General features: G+C 37.5%; 1 protein-coding gene across 5 annotated transcripts in view; it reads right to left on the bottom strand.

Moving 5' to 3' along the window:
- Positions 1-16,779, bottom strand: part of LOC121729740 (FERM, ARHGEF and pleckstrin domain-containing protein 2) — a 67,198-nt gene that overhangs the window by 31,636 nt on the left and 18,783 nt on the right. For 2 of the 5 annotated variants that reach the window (XM_042118349.1, XM_042118350.1), the window contains exons 4-13: positions 11,184-11,288; positions 10,064-10,286; positions 8,465-8,588; positions 8,283-8,347; positions 6,765-6,943; positions 5,860-6,020; positions 4,857-4,931; positions 3,454-3,569; positions 1,579-1,730; positions 264-290 (exon numbers count right to left, since the gene is read on the bottom strand). In XM_042118349.1, the coding sequence (XP_041974283.1) occupies positions 264-290; positions 1,579-1,730; positions 3,454-3,569; positions 4,857-4,931; positions 5,860-6,020; positions 6,765-6,943; positions 8,283-8,347; positions 8,465-8,588; positions 10,064-10,286; positions 11,184-11,288 (1,227 nt within the window). The remainder of the gene's footprint in view (positions 1-263; positions 291-1,578; positions 1,731-3,453; positions 3,570-4,856; positions 4,932-5,859; positions 6,021-6,764; positions 6,944-8,282; positions 8,348-8,464; positions 8,589-10,063; positions 10,287-11,183; positions 11,289-16,779) is intronic. The other 3 variants (XM_042118351.1, XM_042118352.1, XM_042118353.1) reach the window with 3 other exon arrangements.

Here is a 16,779-nt window from a genome sequence, read left to right as displayed (position 1 = left end):
TTATATTTAAAATCTTTATGTTCAAATGGTCAATAGACAATTAGTAGTGTATAATATGCCAGTATGAGGCCAATATGCGCCAATCTAGATTAAAATCAATCGTGTCTTAAATATGTTATTGTATAAATTATGAACTAGAAGGCATTTTTCTAGAAATAATCCCAGACTAGCGCAAATGGCTTTAATGTTAGGAAGAGCCCGGTGAAAAATGTTAGGTGAATATAAACCAGTATTAAAATAGCACATGATGACAATGCTCTTACGATTTGTTCGCAGTACAGTTTCGTGAGCTGAAAGAGAAATAGAATCTTCTTTGTGCTTTCAATACTACAATGCATGTACCTAGGATCTAAAGATACTTTTTGTTATGTATTATGGTAGCTTTTATAACAACAAAATATAGTGTTAAGGTGTTAACAATTTTGGCTATTCAAAAAGTATTTACTACTCTATAATATCTATATTAAAATAAACACTGTTAAAGTATACAATTCTAGCTAAAAGTGTAACAACTGATGTTTAACAGTTGTAGTGTTTATAAAATGTTAAAGTTTTAAAGTTTAAACTAATAGTGATATCTATATTATTTCTATTCTAAGAAAAACATATACTTATATACATGTTCATTATCATCTGCCACTCTTATGTATTATGGGTGCATATACACAACAATAAATATGGTCGAAACAAAGCGATTGTATATGAACGAAGCCAGACCTCTTGTATGCAGTATCTCTTAAATTCTAGACAGAGAAAGAATTAAAAGCGTATTGCTTTTAATTCTCTACCAAACATTGTATTGTTTGGGTGATTGAAAACGATATACACAGCCCAACATACATGGTAAATCCTAGCCAGAAATATAAAAACCTGCACTGGTAACGTTAAATTTTACTATTTCCACGACACCGATCATCCTGCTTAAGGCTGCGCGGCTCATTTTAGTATAGAAGTCGCGCGACTGCCGCACTACTCGCGATTTAATGTGAAGGCAGCCTAAAAAGGTCGACAATGTTTCTATGCAAATAACAGATGATGTATAAAATGCGTCGATTGCCTAGCACTTAACAAAAGATTGCTTATTGTGACGTTTTAACGTCTGGATAACTTCTGAGCAATTAACAACAAATAACAAGTCTCTATAGTTTATCTGCAACTCTCTTCTTTATACGTGGGAGAGCCATGCTTCAGCACGAATGGGCCGGTTCGACCGGAGAAATACCACGTTCTCACAGAAAGCCAGCGTGAAACAGCGCTTGCGCTGTGTTTCGCCGAGTGAGTGAGTTTACCGGAGGCCCAATCCCCTACCCTATTCCTTTCCCTACCCTCCCCTATTCCTTTCCCTTCCCTACCCTCCCCTATTACCCTATTCTCTCTTAAAAGGCCGGCAACGCACTTGCAGCTCTTCTGATGCTGCGAGTGTCCATGAGCGACGGAAGTTGCTTTTCAGCAGGTGACCCGTTTGCTCGTTTGCCCCCTTATTTCATAAAAAAAAACAACATCGCAAGGTTTTATATTTCTGGCCGGATTTTCCAATAATGACGTAAAAGCGAGACAGAGATAGACTATATAGCTGACCTTGTCCCTCGTGCTGGCATACGCGGTAGCTGCGAGCGGGGGGCGAGTCGCGGGTCGCGCCGCCGCCGCGCGCGCCTCCTCCGCCGTGTAGCCCTTCATCATCAGAGAAGCCTCCAGGTAGTGAGGCTGCTTGTCCCACTCCAGGGAAATCGCTGCACCCACATCCACGTATCACGTATACGGCAGTAACGAAGGCATGTTAAGGTATACTCCACGCACGAGAACCAAGAAATCGAGGATTGAAGAGCGGAGCTGCGATTCGTGGAAAGAATGACCCGCAGCACGTTTAATTATTTTGTTAAATTAGCTGGTGTGAATGCCGCGTATTCTTTCCACACGAGCGCTGCTACGCTATCAGCACTTAATGCTCAGAGCTCGCACTTGGAATATATTTTGTAACGTGTCTAATGTCTATACATACTAGATTCGATCGAAATTACCTTTTCTACCTTCATTACTTTGTTAATCTATACTAATATTATAAAGCGGAAGAGTTTGTTTGTTTGTCTCAGGAACTACTGGTCCGATTTGAAAAATTCTTTCAGTGTTAGATAGGACATTTATCGAGAAAGGATTTATTAGGCTATATTTTGTCACGCTAAAATTAATAGGAGCGTCTTCGCTCCTATTAATTTTAGTAATAAAGGAAAATGTGGAAAAAAACGGGGGAAATTATTTAAAAGGGCTTATCTCACGAACTACGGGAGCAATTTTTCTGTTATTAGGCACAGATAAGAAGCAGACCACGTGAAAGATCATAGGCTATTTTTTGTGGACTAATTTTTCTGTGAAATATCTAATTTACGCGGGCGAAGCCGCGCCGAACGTCTAGTGTACTCATACTTCTGTTAAAATTAACCTGTTTATTAACGTCAATTAAATTTAATTTATTACAGACAATTTGAAGTTCTGCAGTAGAATCATATTTTTTAGTCATAACTCGTAGCATAAACATTGCTGATACTCGAAAGCTCACACAAGCTTACCATAGATCTAGCTGCTTTTAAAAAGCTATGCAGCCGTCACTTTACATTAAGCTATATAAAATCGAGAAATTTTGGAACATTTTGACACCAAGACGCATATTTTAATAGAAGATACAAGTTTAAATTAACTTACTTTGCATTTAAAAGCACTCAATATAAATATTCAACAGTGCAATAAAGATTTCTTTCTTACATAAAATATATTTACATAGTTTAGAATCGGCTAGTATAATGTCTAGTGTGCATTACTACGAGTACATCTACACATCAATACTAGTGTATATGCTATGCTACCGTCGTCAACGTATTTATAGACGTGGCATATAATTTCAACGTCTTAATAACATTTTAATACACAAGTCCAAAGTACTTTACATTGTGGACTTAATATGATATGTCTGCATTAGCATATTTGCAGATGATATGAAATAATGATTGATGACGTGTAGATACCTAAACGGTAAATAACGAGAATATTTTGGGGTCTCAAAATATATTTTACTTTAGATTTTGGTGTTGGAGTCAGTAATAATAATTTGTTTTATTTTAATATAATACGCAACAATAATAATTAAACCTTATTGATTGTTCAGATGTAAAGACACATGATTATTGTCGATAAAGCTGTATTTAACTTATGTACGATTACAAGACCTATCAGAACAACGATAAACGCCAGGCGTGAGTCGCTACATCTGAACAAGCAGACTCGCACCTCCATTTTATGCAGTACATGCACGTACGCACGTGCGGCGCGTACGCAAATGCCCCGCGTTCGCAAATGGAACGCGTACGCAAATGCGGTTTGACGAAAGTGCGATACGTACGCAAATGCGATGCGTACGTAAGTGCGGCGCGTGCGCAGGTGCGGCGTGCGGCGTGTACGTACCGTCGGAGCCGGGCGGCAGCGGCAGCAGCGGGTGCGCGGACAGGCTGGCGTTGAGCGGCGGCGCGACGCTCGCGCGCGACCCGCCCGCTGAGCGCGACGCGCGGAACGACCCACACCTGCCGCATCGGCCAGAGGATGGTCACAGTACCCCGACACACTCACACAAGCACAGGACCGCAAATTGGACGACAACTAGGACCAGAGTGATCCAAGTTTTTATGAAGACTGCCATTTTTTAAAGCATTTTAATAAAAGATTTTTCCCAATATTTAAACACTTTTATATTTTGAAGCGTTTTACAACACATTTCTAATTTTAAATGCAAAATATATCTTTTCAATAAAAAATTACTCGGATCACTCTGGCACTTAGTATGTAGATCAAGTCTAGCACTATAGTGCGAACTAAGTTACTGTTTAATTTTTACTGACATCCAATTTGGGTCCACTATCCTAAACCCCTTGAGTAACAGTTCATAGTTAGCTTATCACTAAAATGTATCGAAAATAAAATTAAATCAGGGCCATTTTTAAGTGTTCGGATATTAAGTGATTTAATTGTTAAAAATCTAGAAACATCGATGAAGTCTACGGATGCCTGGCGATTTCGAGGGGTATCAAATAGGGAGGTAATAAAAAGTGCATATCTGATGATTCGATTGAAAAAATATCTAGCAAGCGTCACGACAGATTGCACGAGCGTGGCGCTGTATTGAGAGACAGATTCGGACCAATCACAACCGAGCGAGTTCGGCGTGCGTGCACGCACGGACGTAGAGCGAGCGTACCATCCTCCGACCGATAGTCGGTGACAAACCGACGACTACTCTTTACGTTTTGGAAGAAGCGAAAGTCTCAACGTATACAGCGCATGCTCGAGAATACTAATCTCCATTGATAGTACAAACGGAAGCCTCCCACTACTCATACTATTGGTCGTTCGGGGACTCATGCAAGCCTGTTCCTCGTCCTTCCCGCCCACCTCAAAACCAAAGCTAGTTCCCACTCCATGCCAACCGCTCACCGTACTTATAAAATACATACAGATAATCCATTACAGAATAAATGATTTCATTTCAACATTTTTAATTCAAAATAAGATTTTTTGAATATGTTGTGACAATGGCAAAGCTTAAAATCGGAAAATTAATTTTGAAAACTTTAAATTGGATTGTAGAAATTAATAAACCATTAAAAACCAAACCTAAACAATGCAATGACGCTTGATGATTATGTAAAAAAAATAACATGTGGTAAAAATTAACTAACTTCTATACTAATCCCTCGTAAACTATCTGAATACTGCAGGGTATCTCTCTATCGTCTAAATATAAGCTTTGCGTCTATCGAAGCTGTTTAGCATGCAGCTACACGGCTATGTGAGGGGTAAAGCTATGAACTCACCTCTGGAAAGTCTGTCGTTTGACATAGTTGTCCCGAACGAATTCGACTATTTGCTTCTGGGTTTTGCCGCTATACCTGTAAGTAATTTTAGATTTCATGTAAATGTTTCCTCAAAGCAAACTGTTATAGGGAGTTTTTCATACTAAGTTTGAGAAGGAGATATGGTTTAGGGAAATAGCTACCCACTGCGCGTTCAAAAACAAAATATATTTCATCTCTATACTTGAAATAGATCTTAGATCATATCTATGATGTCAGCCTACAGCTCTGACATTATCAATATAGGCTAAGATTTTGTCGTTGTAAAAAGAAGTACGATGTGCCTTTCATCAAGCGGTCTGAAGTTTTGCACTTGTTTTATTTTGTTAACTTTACACTCTTTACATTTTCATTAGACTATTTCGATTTTCCATTTTATTATACCGGGTGTAACAAAACTAAGCGATACTACTTTAGGGTTTGTATGTGCTCCTTAATCCTTATATATAGTTAGAAGACCAAATGTTTTCTCACTTTTGTATGGGTTAGCGTCCCAGCGTCACGAGTTTCCGCATACAAAAGTGAAAAACAATTTTGGTCTTTCAGCGCTGCTACTTTCACAGTGAACTCACTACAAGAAACTCATACACACCCAAAAGTATTATCAGTTATCACTTTGTTTTTTTTAAACCCTATATGAAAACAAACAATCAAAAGTGATTATATCCTCACCATAAAGGTAATATACCTAGCGGAATAGAGCAACAATCTCGAGCTGTCAAACGAAATCGTCTGTGTGTAAAAATTTGTTTACGACATACACTTACACAAGCATCTTTCTAAGAGAATAAATTGTCAACGTGCCGATAAGTGCCAACTGGACGTCAAACAAATGAAAAAATTGGTTCTGCTGTCATTTATCACACGTCTCTTTTTACCACGCAGTGTTACTGATAGTGACATCTCGCTTGCTCATGCCTTTGTTTCTCTATTCCGCTAGGTATATTAACTTTATGATCCTCACCTAAACGACGATCCGCGCGACATAACTCTCGCCTTGTGTCGCGGTGGTCGCGGCACGGCGGAGCAGCGGAAGAAGCCGTGGTTCTCGACGCACTTCTTCCAAAAGTTCTTGCACTCGTTGCGACCCTCGAAGAAGAACTCGACCACGTCGCGAAAGTGACCCTGAAAGAGGAAAAAAATGTTATAAGAATAAATATAAACAAACTCTTTTATTCTAATTAATTGATCAAAATTAAAACAAGAACAAGACATTTTGCCGCGATAAAAGAAGAAATAAAAGAACCAACGCCTTAAAATACTTTTTATTCTTACGTATACTTTAATATCTACAGACTACAATACTTTGTCTTTCCCATATTAATTGTGTCTTATTTTACCAAAATCGATCCAGACATGGTAGCTACGCGTCGTAACCTATTCATAACAAACGAATCTCTTTAAATACCATCAGTATAAAAAAGGTCGATCTGTCTGTAACTGTTAATATCAAATATCAATACGACCTGCAAACCTATTACCTGAAAAAGGCCGGCAATGCACCTGCAGCTCTTCTAATGTTGCGAGTGTCCATGGGAAACGGTAGTTGCTTTCCATCAGGTGACCCGTTTGCATCCTTATCTAAATAATGTAACTCAAAGGTGACTGACTGACTGACCTATCAACGCACAGCCTAAACCACTGGAGAGATCGAGCTGAAATTTTTCATAAAAAAGGTGGTACCAAAAAAAAATATTTTTTAAAGATTTTAGATAGAATATCTGCATTCATGCCGAATTACAGCTTTGTAGGTTCTATAGTCTTTGAGTAAAACCGCGGACAGACAGACGGACAGTCAGACAGACGGACGGATAGACCGAAACTATAAGGGTTCCTTGTTGCCCTTAAAAAAGAGCATTTTCGACTCACGTAACCCTCAGGATGCAGCTTGATGAGGAACTTTTTCCTCTTGAAGCTGATCTTGCGTATCTTGGCCCAGCTGAACGTGTTGATCTTGGTGTAGTGCTGGAACACCACGATGCCCATGTGCGCGACCGCCAGGTTGAGAGCCACGCCCTCGTTGTCTTTCGCCGCGTGCATCTTTATACCTGAAATATATATTTTCATTTAAAATACATCAGTCATTTTATTCTGTTGGACCTGTGCAGCTAATTAATGCATAATAATTTCGCTGCATCTTATGTATAGATCGATGTTTATGGATTTATACAGGCTGTAACAAAACTGAGTGATAATTATGTGTATGGGCCTCATATGTAGTGTTTGCTGAGAAGCGGCGCTGCCAGAGCAAAATTTTACAGTAAACAAAACAGTAAACACTATAATATATTATAATATACTAGCTGTTGCCCGCGACTTCGTCCGCGTGGACTTCAGTTTATAGCGCGCGGTGTCAACAAAATTGTTGTTAAATTTAAAAGCTTTTTATAACCCTGGTACCTCTTAAATCAAAATTCCCAAAAACAGCACATAATATTTCATTATTTTAAATTAAACTTTATTTATGCCAAATTTTAAAGCTTATTTCGCCCCCCATTACACAACTTTACCCATAAACAGCTATAATTTATCATTCATAGGTTTAAGGTTACGTCACTGCATACTGCATAGATAAAGTCCTGAGTAGTGACTTATAGAAAATCGTGTAAAACAATCTAAAGAATCGAACATTATAATTTGGGATGGTACCACATCTTATAGAAACTTTTAAAAGCAAGCGATAGCGCGATGTAAATGACTCTTAGCGCCATCTGTTTTGAATTTTTGGAACTAACTTAATTTGAACAAATTTACGCATTTTCACCCCCTTACAACCCCTTTTTCCAGTTAAAAAGTAGCCTATGTCCTTTCTTAGGCTTTAGACTATATGTGTACAAAATTTCATTACAATCGGTTCAGTAGTTTTGGCGTGAAAGCGAGACAGACAGACAGAGATACTTTCGCATTTATAATATTAGTATAGATTGTCACATCCTTTATAATATTATAGTATGTATGTATTATGATTATGCTGAATCGAAATGTATAGAACGATAACACTCGTACCTACGTCAAAATATTGTCTTCAGTTACTGCCATACTTATAGTAGCTAAGGCAACGAAAATTCGCCCGAACACACACATACGTAGGTGTGAATTTGTACGCCTGGGTGTGCATTTCAAGGTAATTTCATGGAACCATGGTTTTGGACACACTTCCGTTGTATTTATTATTCATAGTCTTAATTATAATTACACTTCCGTTGTATTTATTATTCAGTGTTGTTGCATTAACAAATTAACAATTGCATTTGTAACAGGCTCATCACAATGTGACTTTACTAATGCTAAAGGCGTTGGCTGTCTACTATCTAGTGATATGTTGTCTCTTTTTTATAAGTTGTCTATGTATTTATTAAAAAAAAAAAAAAAAGTCAAGGAACTTACCATACAGCTCACATCTGCGCGCCGTTTCTAGCAAATTCAGATCTGCTTCGGCTGGACTTTGTCCTCTGTAAAAATAAGTATAATTGATGAAAAAAACCTAAATGGAAAACTTCGTAGAAAACTAAAAATCAACCTTATTCCCACATGCAGCTTGGTCCACAATACGAAACACGTATACTCACATGTGCTTCTTATGGTTCTCCATGATGCGTCGCTCGGACTCGGGGTCCTGTCCGGGAAAGAACTTGTACCCGCTAAGGTATGTGTGGTCCGGGTAGTCCTCGGGCACGAAGTCGCCGCACTCCGCTGTGTATAGAAATAATAATTTAGTATTATATTACCTTATTGTGAGCTTTATGACAATGGCAAAAGGATCAATCTGAAAAAACTTCGAAGAATAACTTAAAATTGACTAAAGGATGTTCAAGTAATGATTTGTAGATAACGCATAATATCTATATTATGGAACTTTTAATTTTATAAGAATATGAAAAAACACTACCATGATTGACAATTGAACAGCCGGAAGTCCCACAGTGCATTGTGATTTGTACTGACAGAGAACAACGATATAGTTGCACAATGTTTTGTCTTCATCTGATAACTAAGAAAAAAGGCATGACAGTCAACAATCAACATTGTATAATTTTAATGTTTACAACATACGTATGAGGTATACAGAGTACAGACGTTATAGACATAGATACATAGTATGAATCTTTTAACAAGTAAGATATTTTTTTTTTAACTACGTCTTTTATAATAAAAACATCATAACATCAAAATCCATAACTGCTAAATATGTCGTCCATTATGGAAAATACATTAGGTTTTTTCAGCAATCCGGCACTGTAAATTGATCCCGTAAACGCTAATAGCGACAGCGGGGAGGCGAGACGCAGGGGGTGGGGGGGTGACTGTCACACCGACTTGTTTAACATTAAAAGGGTTCTGAAATGTTAAGTAACGTGCGAAAGTTGGCACGGGCTTAATTCCGTCACGGGAAATGACGAGAGAGCGAACTGAAAATATGTAACGAACGTTGTGGAAAATATTGTACAAATTGTTATTTGTGCTTTTTGGTCACAAAGGACTGATCAATCATAATAATATTAATGGACATCACACAAATGCAACTCCACGCGCAAGCTCCGAGGAATCGGGGTCTCAAGAAACTAGGCGTGACGATACGAAGACGTGTTTACAAATCATCCTGCATTCTATGGCATACAAACTTTGATTTGTAAGATGTTATGACTCATAAAATATTTGACCATGGGGTGAATGTTGTTTTTGTATCAGCTGTCATGTCTTCATCATTAAAGAAACACGTACTTACAGTGCTCCCAAAGTAATAATGCGCATAGATTTTGTAATTTTGCGGCAACGATCGTATTTCCCGAGCGTCGGAAGACGTCGCTGCAAGCGCTGTTTTAAACTTAACTTTAAAAGAAACAGCGCTTTGCAGCGACGTAGAGCCGCCTGACGTTGCTTGGACGTTACCATGGTAACGCCGCGATGGCTTCCCGGTGAGTTATAGCACTTATTGACGGACCGGCGACAGCGGACAGCCACCGGCAAATTTCCTATTGAACAGGGTGCAAAATGCAAGTGCATTGTTTGGGGCTCTTACGTTTCATAGATTCGGGAGTTTCCGTGATTACAATTAGCGAAGATTTTGCATGCGCATTATTAATTTGGGAGTAGGTACTGTATGCGAAAATTACAGTCTCAGGTGTCATTAAGCTTCGCTCTTTGAATAGACGACAAACCCAACAAACCTTGCACGATATAACTGGCCATCAGCGCGGCCGTATTCTCGTTGCACTGAATCGCCCCGGTCGCGAGGTCGCGCTTCACCTGCAGACAGAACAGGTACCGCGTGAACTCCTCCTCCAGGCGAGCGGGGTCCGGGGTGTAGAACTTCACGCAGAATCGGAGCGCCGGCTCCAGCATGGACAACCCGAGCTGCCGGCACATCGGCTTCTCGACGTCCAGCCAGTACTGTGGACGAGAGAAAAGAGTTTGTATTGTTCGTTCGGAAGGTTTTAAATGGTTCGCGAGTAAAACAATGAATCATGTACATACTTTTAAAGAAGTTGTTAGTATAGTAACCAAACCTGATTTTTTATGCGAAACCGAAACAAAAACCGAATTTTCGACCATGCTCTCAGTACCTGCTGAAAACGAAAGTTAGGTTGGCCATTAAGTTGTTCTCACAGTAAATTTTAATAATAAATTAATGTTATATTGGCAATTTCTATAAGAATGTGACAGTAAAAAAATTACATGTTACTGTAAGATCAACTTCTTCAAATCAACAACTTCTTCTTGTGTCATAAGCACTGACCTCCATTATACAAGTACTTGCATAGTCAGTGGTCATAAGTCATAACTCATAAAGTACAGATTCCCCAGGACATTCATTTGATTTAACAACTAACGGCCGTTCCCAATATTTGATCTATCTCTGGTTTTGCCCTACTAGAGATAGGAATAGCTCACAATTGACATAAAATATATGTCTCTAATGTCTAATGTGAGCTATTCCTATCTCGAGTAGGGCAAAACCAGAGATAGATCAAATATTGGGAACGGCCGTAAGCTAATTTTTCGTGATTTTGATAAAACGAACAACAATTTCCTCTGCGAAAATTGTCAAAAGTGGCAGCTAACAGAGATAGAAAGGATTAAATATTTAAATATGATGGTCCTAAAATAATATATGGATTGTTCTATTTGTAGGACAATGTCACTGTTTAATTAGGTACTTAAATATTAACCTATCAATATACAAAAAATCAACTGGTTAGGGTTCCATTTTAGGGTTATGTTATCAATAAGGCTTTGTTGACTACAGAACCCTAAAAAAGATTAAATTATTAGATTTGATATAGTTACCTTTGTGCCATTAGCATCTTGGTACTCCAGACCGAAGTAGTCGGCCTCCAGGAGATGTAGCTGCCGGCACACCTGGTCGAACAGCACCCGACCCAGCGCCTTCGACTGCAACAATACGATACAATATTGTTACGGTACATGGTATACGGACACGTGGTGCCATCTAGCGACAAACCAGCGAAACTTACCGAGGGAACACAGGCAACATAAATCCCCTACTCAATACTAGATGGCGTTAGGTGCGCTAGTACATACTCGAATAGACTGTGCTCGATTTTTCTAGAAGTGACTTGTTTACGTGTTTACCGGTTTATTTGTTTATGTGTTTACGTATTTAGTTGTTTATGTTTATTGTGGTACATGCTCGAGCCTCCTAGAAAGTTCCCACGGTTGTTTACTTGTTTACGTGAATCGGGAACTTTCTGGAATTCGTCTCGCCATATAAAAAGCCGCAGGTAGACGGCCCGGCGATTCAGTTTGATCTGAGCGATCTTCAAGGCGACATCGGAGTGAACACAAGTGATCAATAGTGAGTGAAGCAGTGAAACCTGTGACTTGGCTACGACCTAGGACAGTGATAGTGCTTAGTGATTGGACCTAGTGATTAGTGTTTATAGTGCAGTGTTAATAAAGTCTTCAAGAGAGTCAGCAGGTCTTTCTCTCCGAATCCTTCGAACCCTAGCACGTAACAATATATTAGAAATCGCACAAGTAATCTATATATCGACGGGTGCAAAGTAAAAAAAGTCATCTGCAATTTTGAGTTTTTCGTTTTTTTGTAGAAACTAGCTTAAAATATCATGTTCTACAACATAACAAAAACAAAAATTCAAATATCACTTTATTTCTGGTACTTTTGTCACGTAAAAGAAGACATCTACTCCTGTTTTGTGAAATTGCACGACGTAGATGCGGATAACTACCGCTGGTCGTCTATACGCGGGACGCGCGGGGTTAATGTTATGCGGCATAAGCGGCTATCTGCCATATAGCTTTTTCTACGTTGCGATTGTGATTTAGATGTCTCAATTTACTTTTGTAAATTAGTATTGTTTGTTATGTTTATTAGTACCTTTCTATGTTAATTCTTATTATTATTATATTAATTGACTTCTAATTTCTTTCTGTTATTTTTTACTGTTGTTTCATGTTCAGAAAGTCCAAAACAACTTTTTAAAGAAGTTGAAAGTTTCCAGAACATAAACGATAGATTTATCGAGCAAAATACTGTGTTGCCCGATGAAGAATTATTGAACTTCTATAGAAAACCTTGATGTATCAGCGATGAATACAAATGAATATAAGTTAACTTCGTAAGATAAGTCCCCATGATCTGAATACTCTGGGCCAGTCACACCAGTTCACTCTCAGTCTAAAATATAAAATGATTTTGAAAATTTGGATGTCGATCTAAGCAAATTATTAAATACGCCAACGCCCTCAGAATACAATTCATCACTTCAAGTCCGCCGCGTCCATTATCAGTATTAGATCAAAATATTATGTCTTTTTTATTAAACAGATAGTTTGATCTCATATAATCTATGACCTGCTTGAGTTTATTAACTCATATATCGAGCCATCGAGTATATTATCCCTCTCAAACTGTGAATCTTCTAAAGACAACACCATTGATACTTCTTCGGCAGTGGAGGCATCAAGTGAATATTCTATGCCTTCCTCGTTAAACGGTAGAAAAAGACGTCAGTTCAGTATTGATCTAAAGAAAAGGCGATTGAGAAATAAAGACACGTGTATTGACACATGACGTAAATTACGACAAAATTTAGGTAAACAAAATATGCAAAACATCATATTCCGGCATTTGCAAGTTTAACTGTAGCGCAAAAATATCTCGCGAAGTTTTCCTTTTAACTTATCTTTGACCGGTTTTAGGATCTCTGTGATCATGAAAAGCAACTGAGAAACCGTTGAAATAAAATTTCATTTTGTGTTCTGAAGAATCGTATACATCCCTCCGATGGTGTAAAACGTCCGGCGATGCTTATGATGTTATAATGAACACATCATGATCACAATTCACAAGTGCCAAGTACAAAGACTTACTCGTAATAAGCCTCTGCCTAAATTATAATAATTTACAACATAGTTCCTGTACTGATAATGATACTGAATACTTTTTAAATTAGTTTTAAAGTAATTAAAGTATTGACACAGAATTTCATTTTTGTTGTGAGAAATTACGATTTGTACGAAAGTAAATGAATGATTCCTAAGTATATCCAAACTAATATTAAAATGGGAAAGTATGTTTGTTTATTTATTTATTTATTTGTCCTTCCTTCACGCTCTAACTAAGAAACTAACCGTATTGTTTTTTTGGCATAAACTTATTTGAAAAGATAAAACCGCTTATGTTACTAGACTACTTTTGGTCTTGGAATAACATCATGTTTCTAAGGGAGCTTACAGGAATATTTGCATTTTACGCGATTTTCAAATTCCACGCGAGCGAAGCCGCGAGCAAAAGCTAGTATTTCATATTTTAACTTCCTTCTAAATCGTGCACCTTCCACCGAATCGACAACGTAGAAAAGATATCTACGCAATTATGTTCTGAACTTGGTGTTTTTAAGGTGTAAAACGGGCATTAACTACATATTTTAATAATATAAAGTGTTACACTTTACGTAGGTACTGATAATCGCACTAGTAATCGGTAAAAATACTTTAATAAATATAATTTTTAATTCCCACGTAGAAACGACCAAGTGGTAGTTAACTCAGTTGTCATATTTTCAAGCGCAATGTAGATGCAGACAACTACAATATCTCGTAAATTAAACAGAAATAGAAGAAATTAAATATACATGTAGATTAATTTATAAATAATGAAACAACGATGAAAATTTCAATAAATTTGATTGGAAATTGACAAAATGGGAGCATTTTTTCCTATTATGCGCTCTCCTGAAAAGTAGCTGTTTTGTAGATGACTCTTTTTACTTTGCACCCGTCGATATACAGGGTGTAACAAAAATAAGTGATAATACTGTAGGGTGTGTACGTGTTCCTTGTAGAGAGTTCACTGTGAAAGTAGCAGCGCTGAAAGACCAAAAATTTTTTTCACTTTTGTATGGGCAAACTCAAACTTCGTCTTCAAGCGCTGCTACTTTCACAGTGAACTCTCTACAAGGAACACGTACACACGCTAAAGTGTTATCACTTATTTGTACACACGCTAAAGTGTTATCACTTATTTTTGTTACACACTGTATAAAACTCAAAGGTGACTGACTGACATGGTGATCTATCAACGCACAGCCCAAACCACTGGACCGATCGGACTGAAATTTGGCACGCCGGTGGACATTATGACGTAAGCATCCGCTAAGAAAGGATTTTGATCAATTCCACCTCCAAGGGGCTAAAATAGGGAATGAAAGTTTGTATATAATAATACTTCTTAACGCGAGCGAAGCCGCGGGCAAAAGCTCGTTAAAATATAATATGAACTTTACAGAAGAGTGTGGCAATAGTAAAATTTCGTTATTTTTGTAGTCGGTAGTAAATGAGGCCGAAGTTGAAATGCGTTCATTTACAATCAGATTGGTGACGCTCCTATCGTGAGGAGACCACGATCGAGGGATTATTGTGACTAGGGTATTCAAAAAAACCCCAAAAAACGCTTTCGTTAACTCCTATGTTACTTTGGTTTAAAACACCTAAAACCGCAAAAAGGAACTTAACTACTACAGATTTAAAGAATCGCGCATTCTCTTTTTAAAGAAAAATAATTAAGATTTCAAGATGTTCTTACATATCTTATATCTTTAAACGAGCAATTCTTGTATATATGTATATGATTGGAATCTCGGAATCGGCTCCAACGATTTAAGTATTAGCTAACGCCTAACCGTGAATGTTTAAAATATTCAAACCAAGTTAATTTTCCATAAGAGTATTCATGTATTTCGTTACATATTATATTCGCTACCTTTTTTGGGAAAGATAGACAGCTCCTCAGCTAAATAATAAATATTTGATCGCAATGGATCCGCCTAAAAGCCTCCAAAAAAAGAATATAACTGCGATAGCTTCTAGCATTCCTTTTAAGCCGTTTAAATATTTATTTGGAAATAAACTTTTAGTCCTGACTTGTTTACGTCAAAGTTTTAATTATAAAAGTAGCTGATATTTACTTATCTTCTAATATATGTATAAAATTCTCGTGTCACAATGTTAGGCCGCGTACTCCTCCGAAACTGCTTTACTGATTTTAACCAAATTTTATATGCATATTCAGTGGATCTGAGAATCGGCTACTGGGTACTTTTTATATTGATAAGTGCATCTGTTAAATAAATAATAGTAAGTTATTACAACTCTAGATTAACAGCGACTGTAGGCGACCATTTTTTGTGCGACAGGATAGCGATGGACGTTGCCATGGTGACATACTTATTTAGTCACTTCAATAAAATAATACGGGCGAAATACTTTATAATCTATACTAATATTATAATCTATACTAATATTATAATTCTGCAGAGTTTGTTTGTTTGTTTGTTTGTTTGAACGCGCTAATCTCAGGAACTACTGGTCCGATTTGAAAAATTCTTTTACTGTTGGATAGCCCATTGATTGAGGAAGGCTATAGGCTACATTTTATCACGCTAAGACTAATAAGAGCGAAGAAATAAAGGAAAATGTGGAAAAACGGGGGAAATTATTTGAAAGAGCTTATTTGAACGCGCTAATCTCAGGAACTACTGGTTCGATTTAAAAAATTATTTCAGTGTTAGATAGCCCAGTTATCGAGGAAGGCTATAGGCTATATTTTATCATGCTAAAACTAAAAGGAGCTAAGAAATAGAGGAAAATGTGGGAAAAACGGGGGAAAATATTTGAAAGGGCTTATTTCACGAACTACTAGAGCATTTTTTCTGTTAATTGGATCAGATTAGAAGTAGACCACGTGAAGGATCATAGGCTTTTTTGTGGACTAATTTTTCTGTAAAATATCTAATTAACGCGGGCGAAGCCGCGCGGAACGTCTAGTACTTTATAATATGGCAAAGAAACGTTTGCCGGGACCGCTAGTAAATTATAATATCAGCTACTTTAATAATTAAAACTTACAACACAAATTCTTGTGTCAATAGCATTGAGGTAGTATTTTGCGATATAATAGGGTCCCGTTTTTACCCTTTGGGTACGGAACCCTAAAAATGCATCACATCGTCACGTTTCAATGCGAACTAACCCTAAGTGGCATTTGGCAATGTGTATGCTACCCTAAGTGGCACTTTTAAAAACAATGTTTTTAAACACCATTAGCCGTAATCGCGTCCAAAGCAAAGATAGAGAGAAATTAGGTCGCTTTATATTTACCTGGGCTATTTAAAGTGTGTGACGTCAGACTCTCCTCAACATCACTTAATCTATAAGACCTTCTACAATATGTCATTGAGTTTTTAACTAGGGCATTAGGCTTTTAATTTTAACCTAGAGTCTAGACGTAATAAGAAAACGACATTTAAAGCGCCTTATAAATTAAATAATGATAGAGACCTGTTTAGTACAATTTTTTCGTTTTAGTAAGTTAAATGAAATAAAATATGAAACTTTTACC

The sequence above is a fragment of the Aricia agestis genome, chromosome 8 (genome assembly GCF_905147365.1).
Source record: "Aricia agestis chromosome 8, ilAriAges1.1, whole genome shotgun sequence".
Lineage (NCBI taxonomy): Eukaryota > Metazoa > Arthropoda > Insecta > Lepidoptera > Lycaenidae > Aricia > Aricia agestis.
The sequence above is the reverse complement of the archived record's forward strand: the minus strand, read 5'-3'. Positions and strand labels throughout refer to the sequence as shown.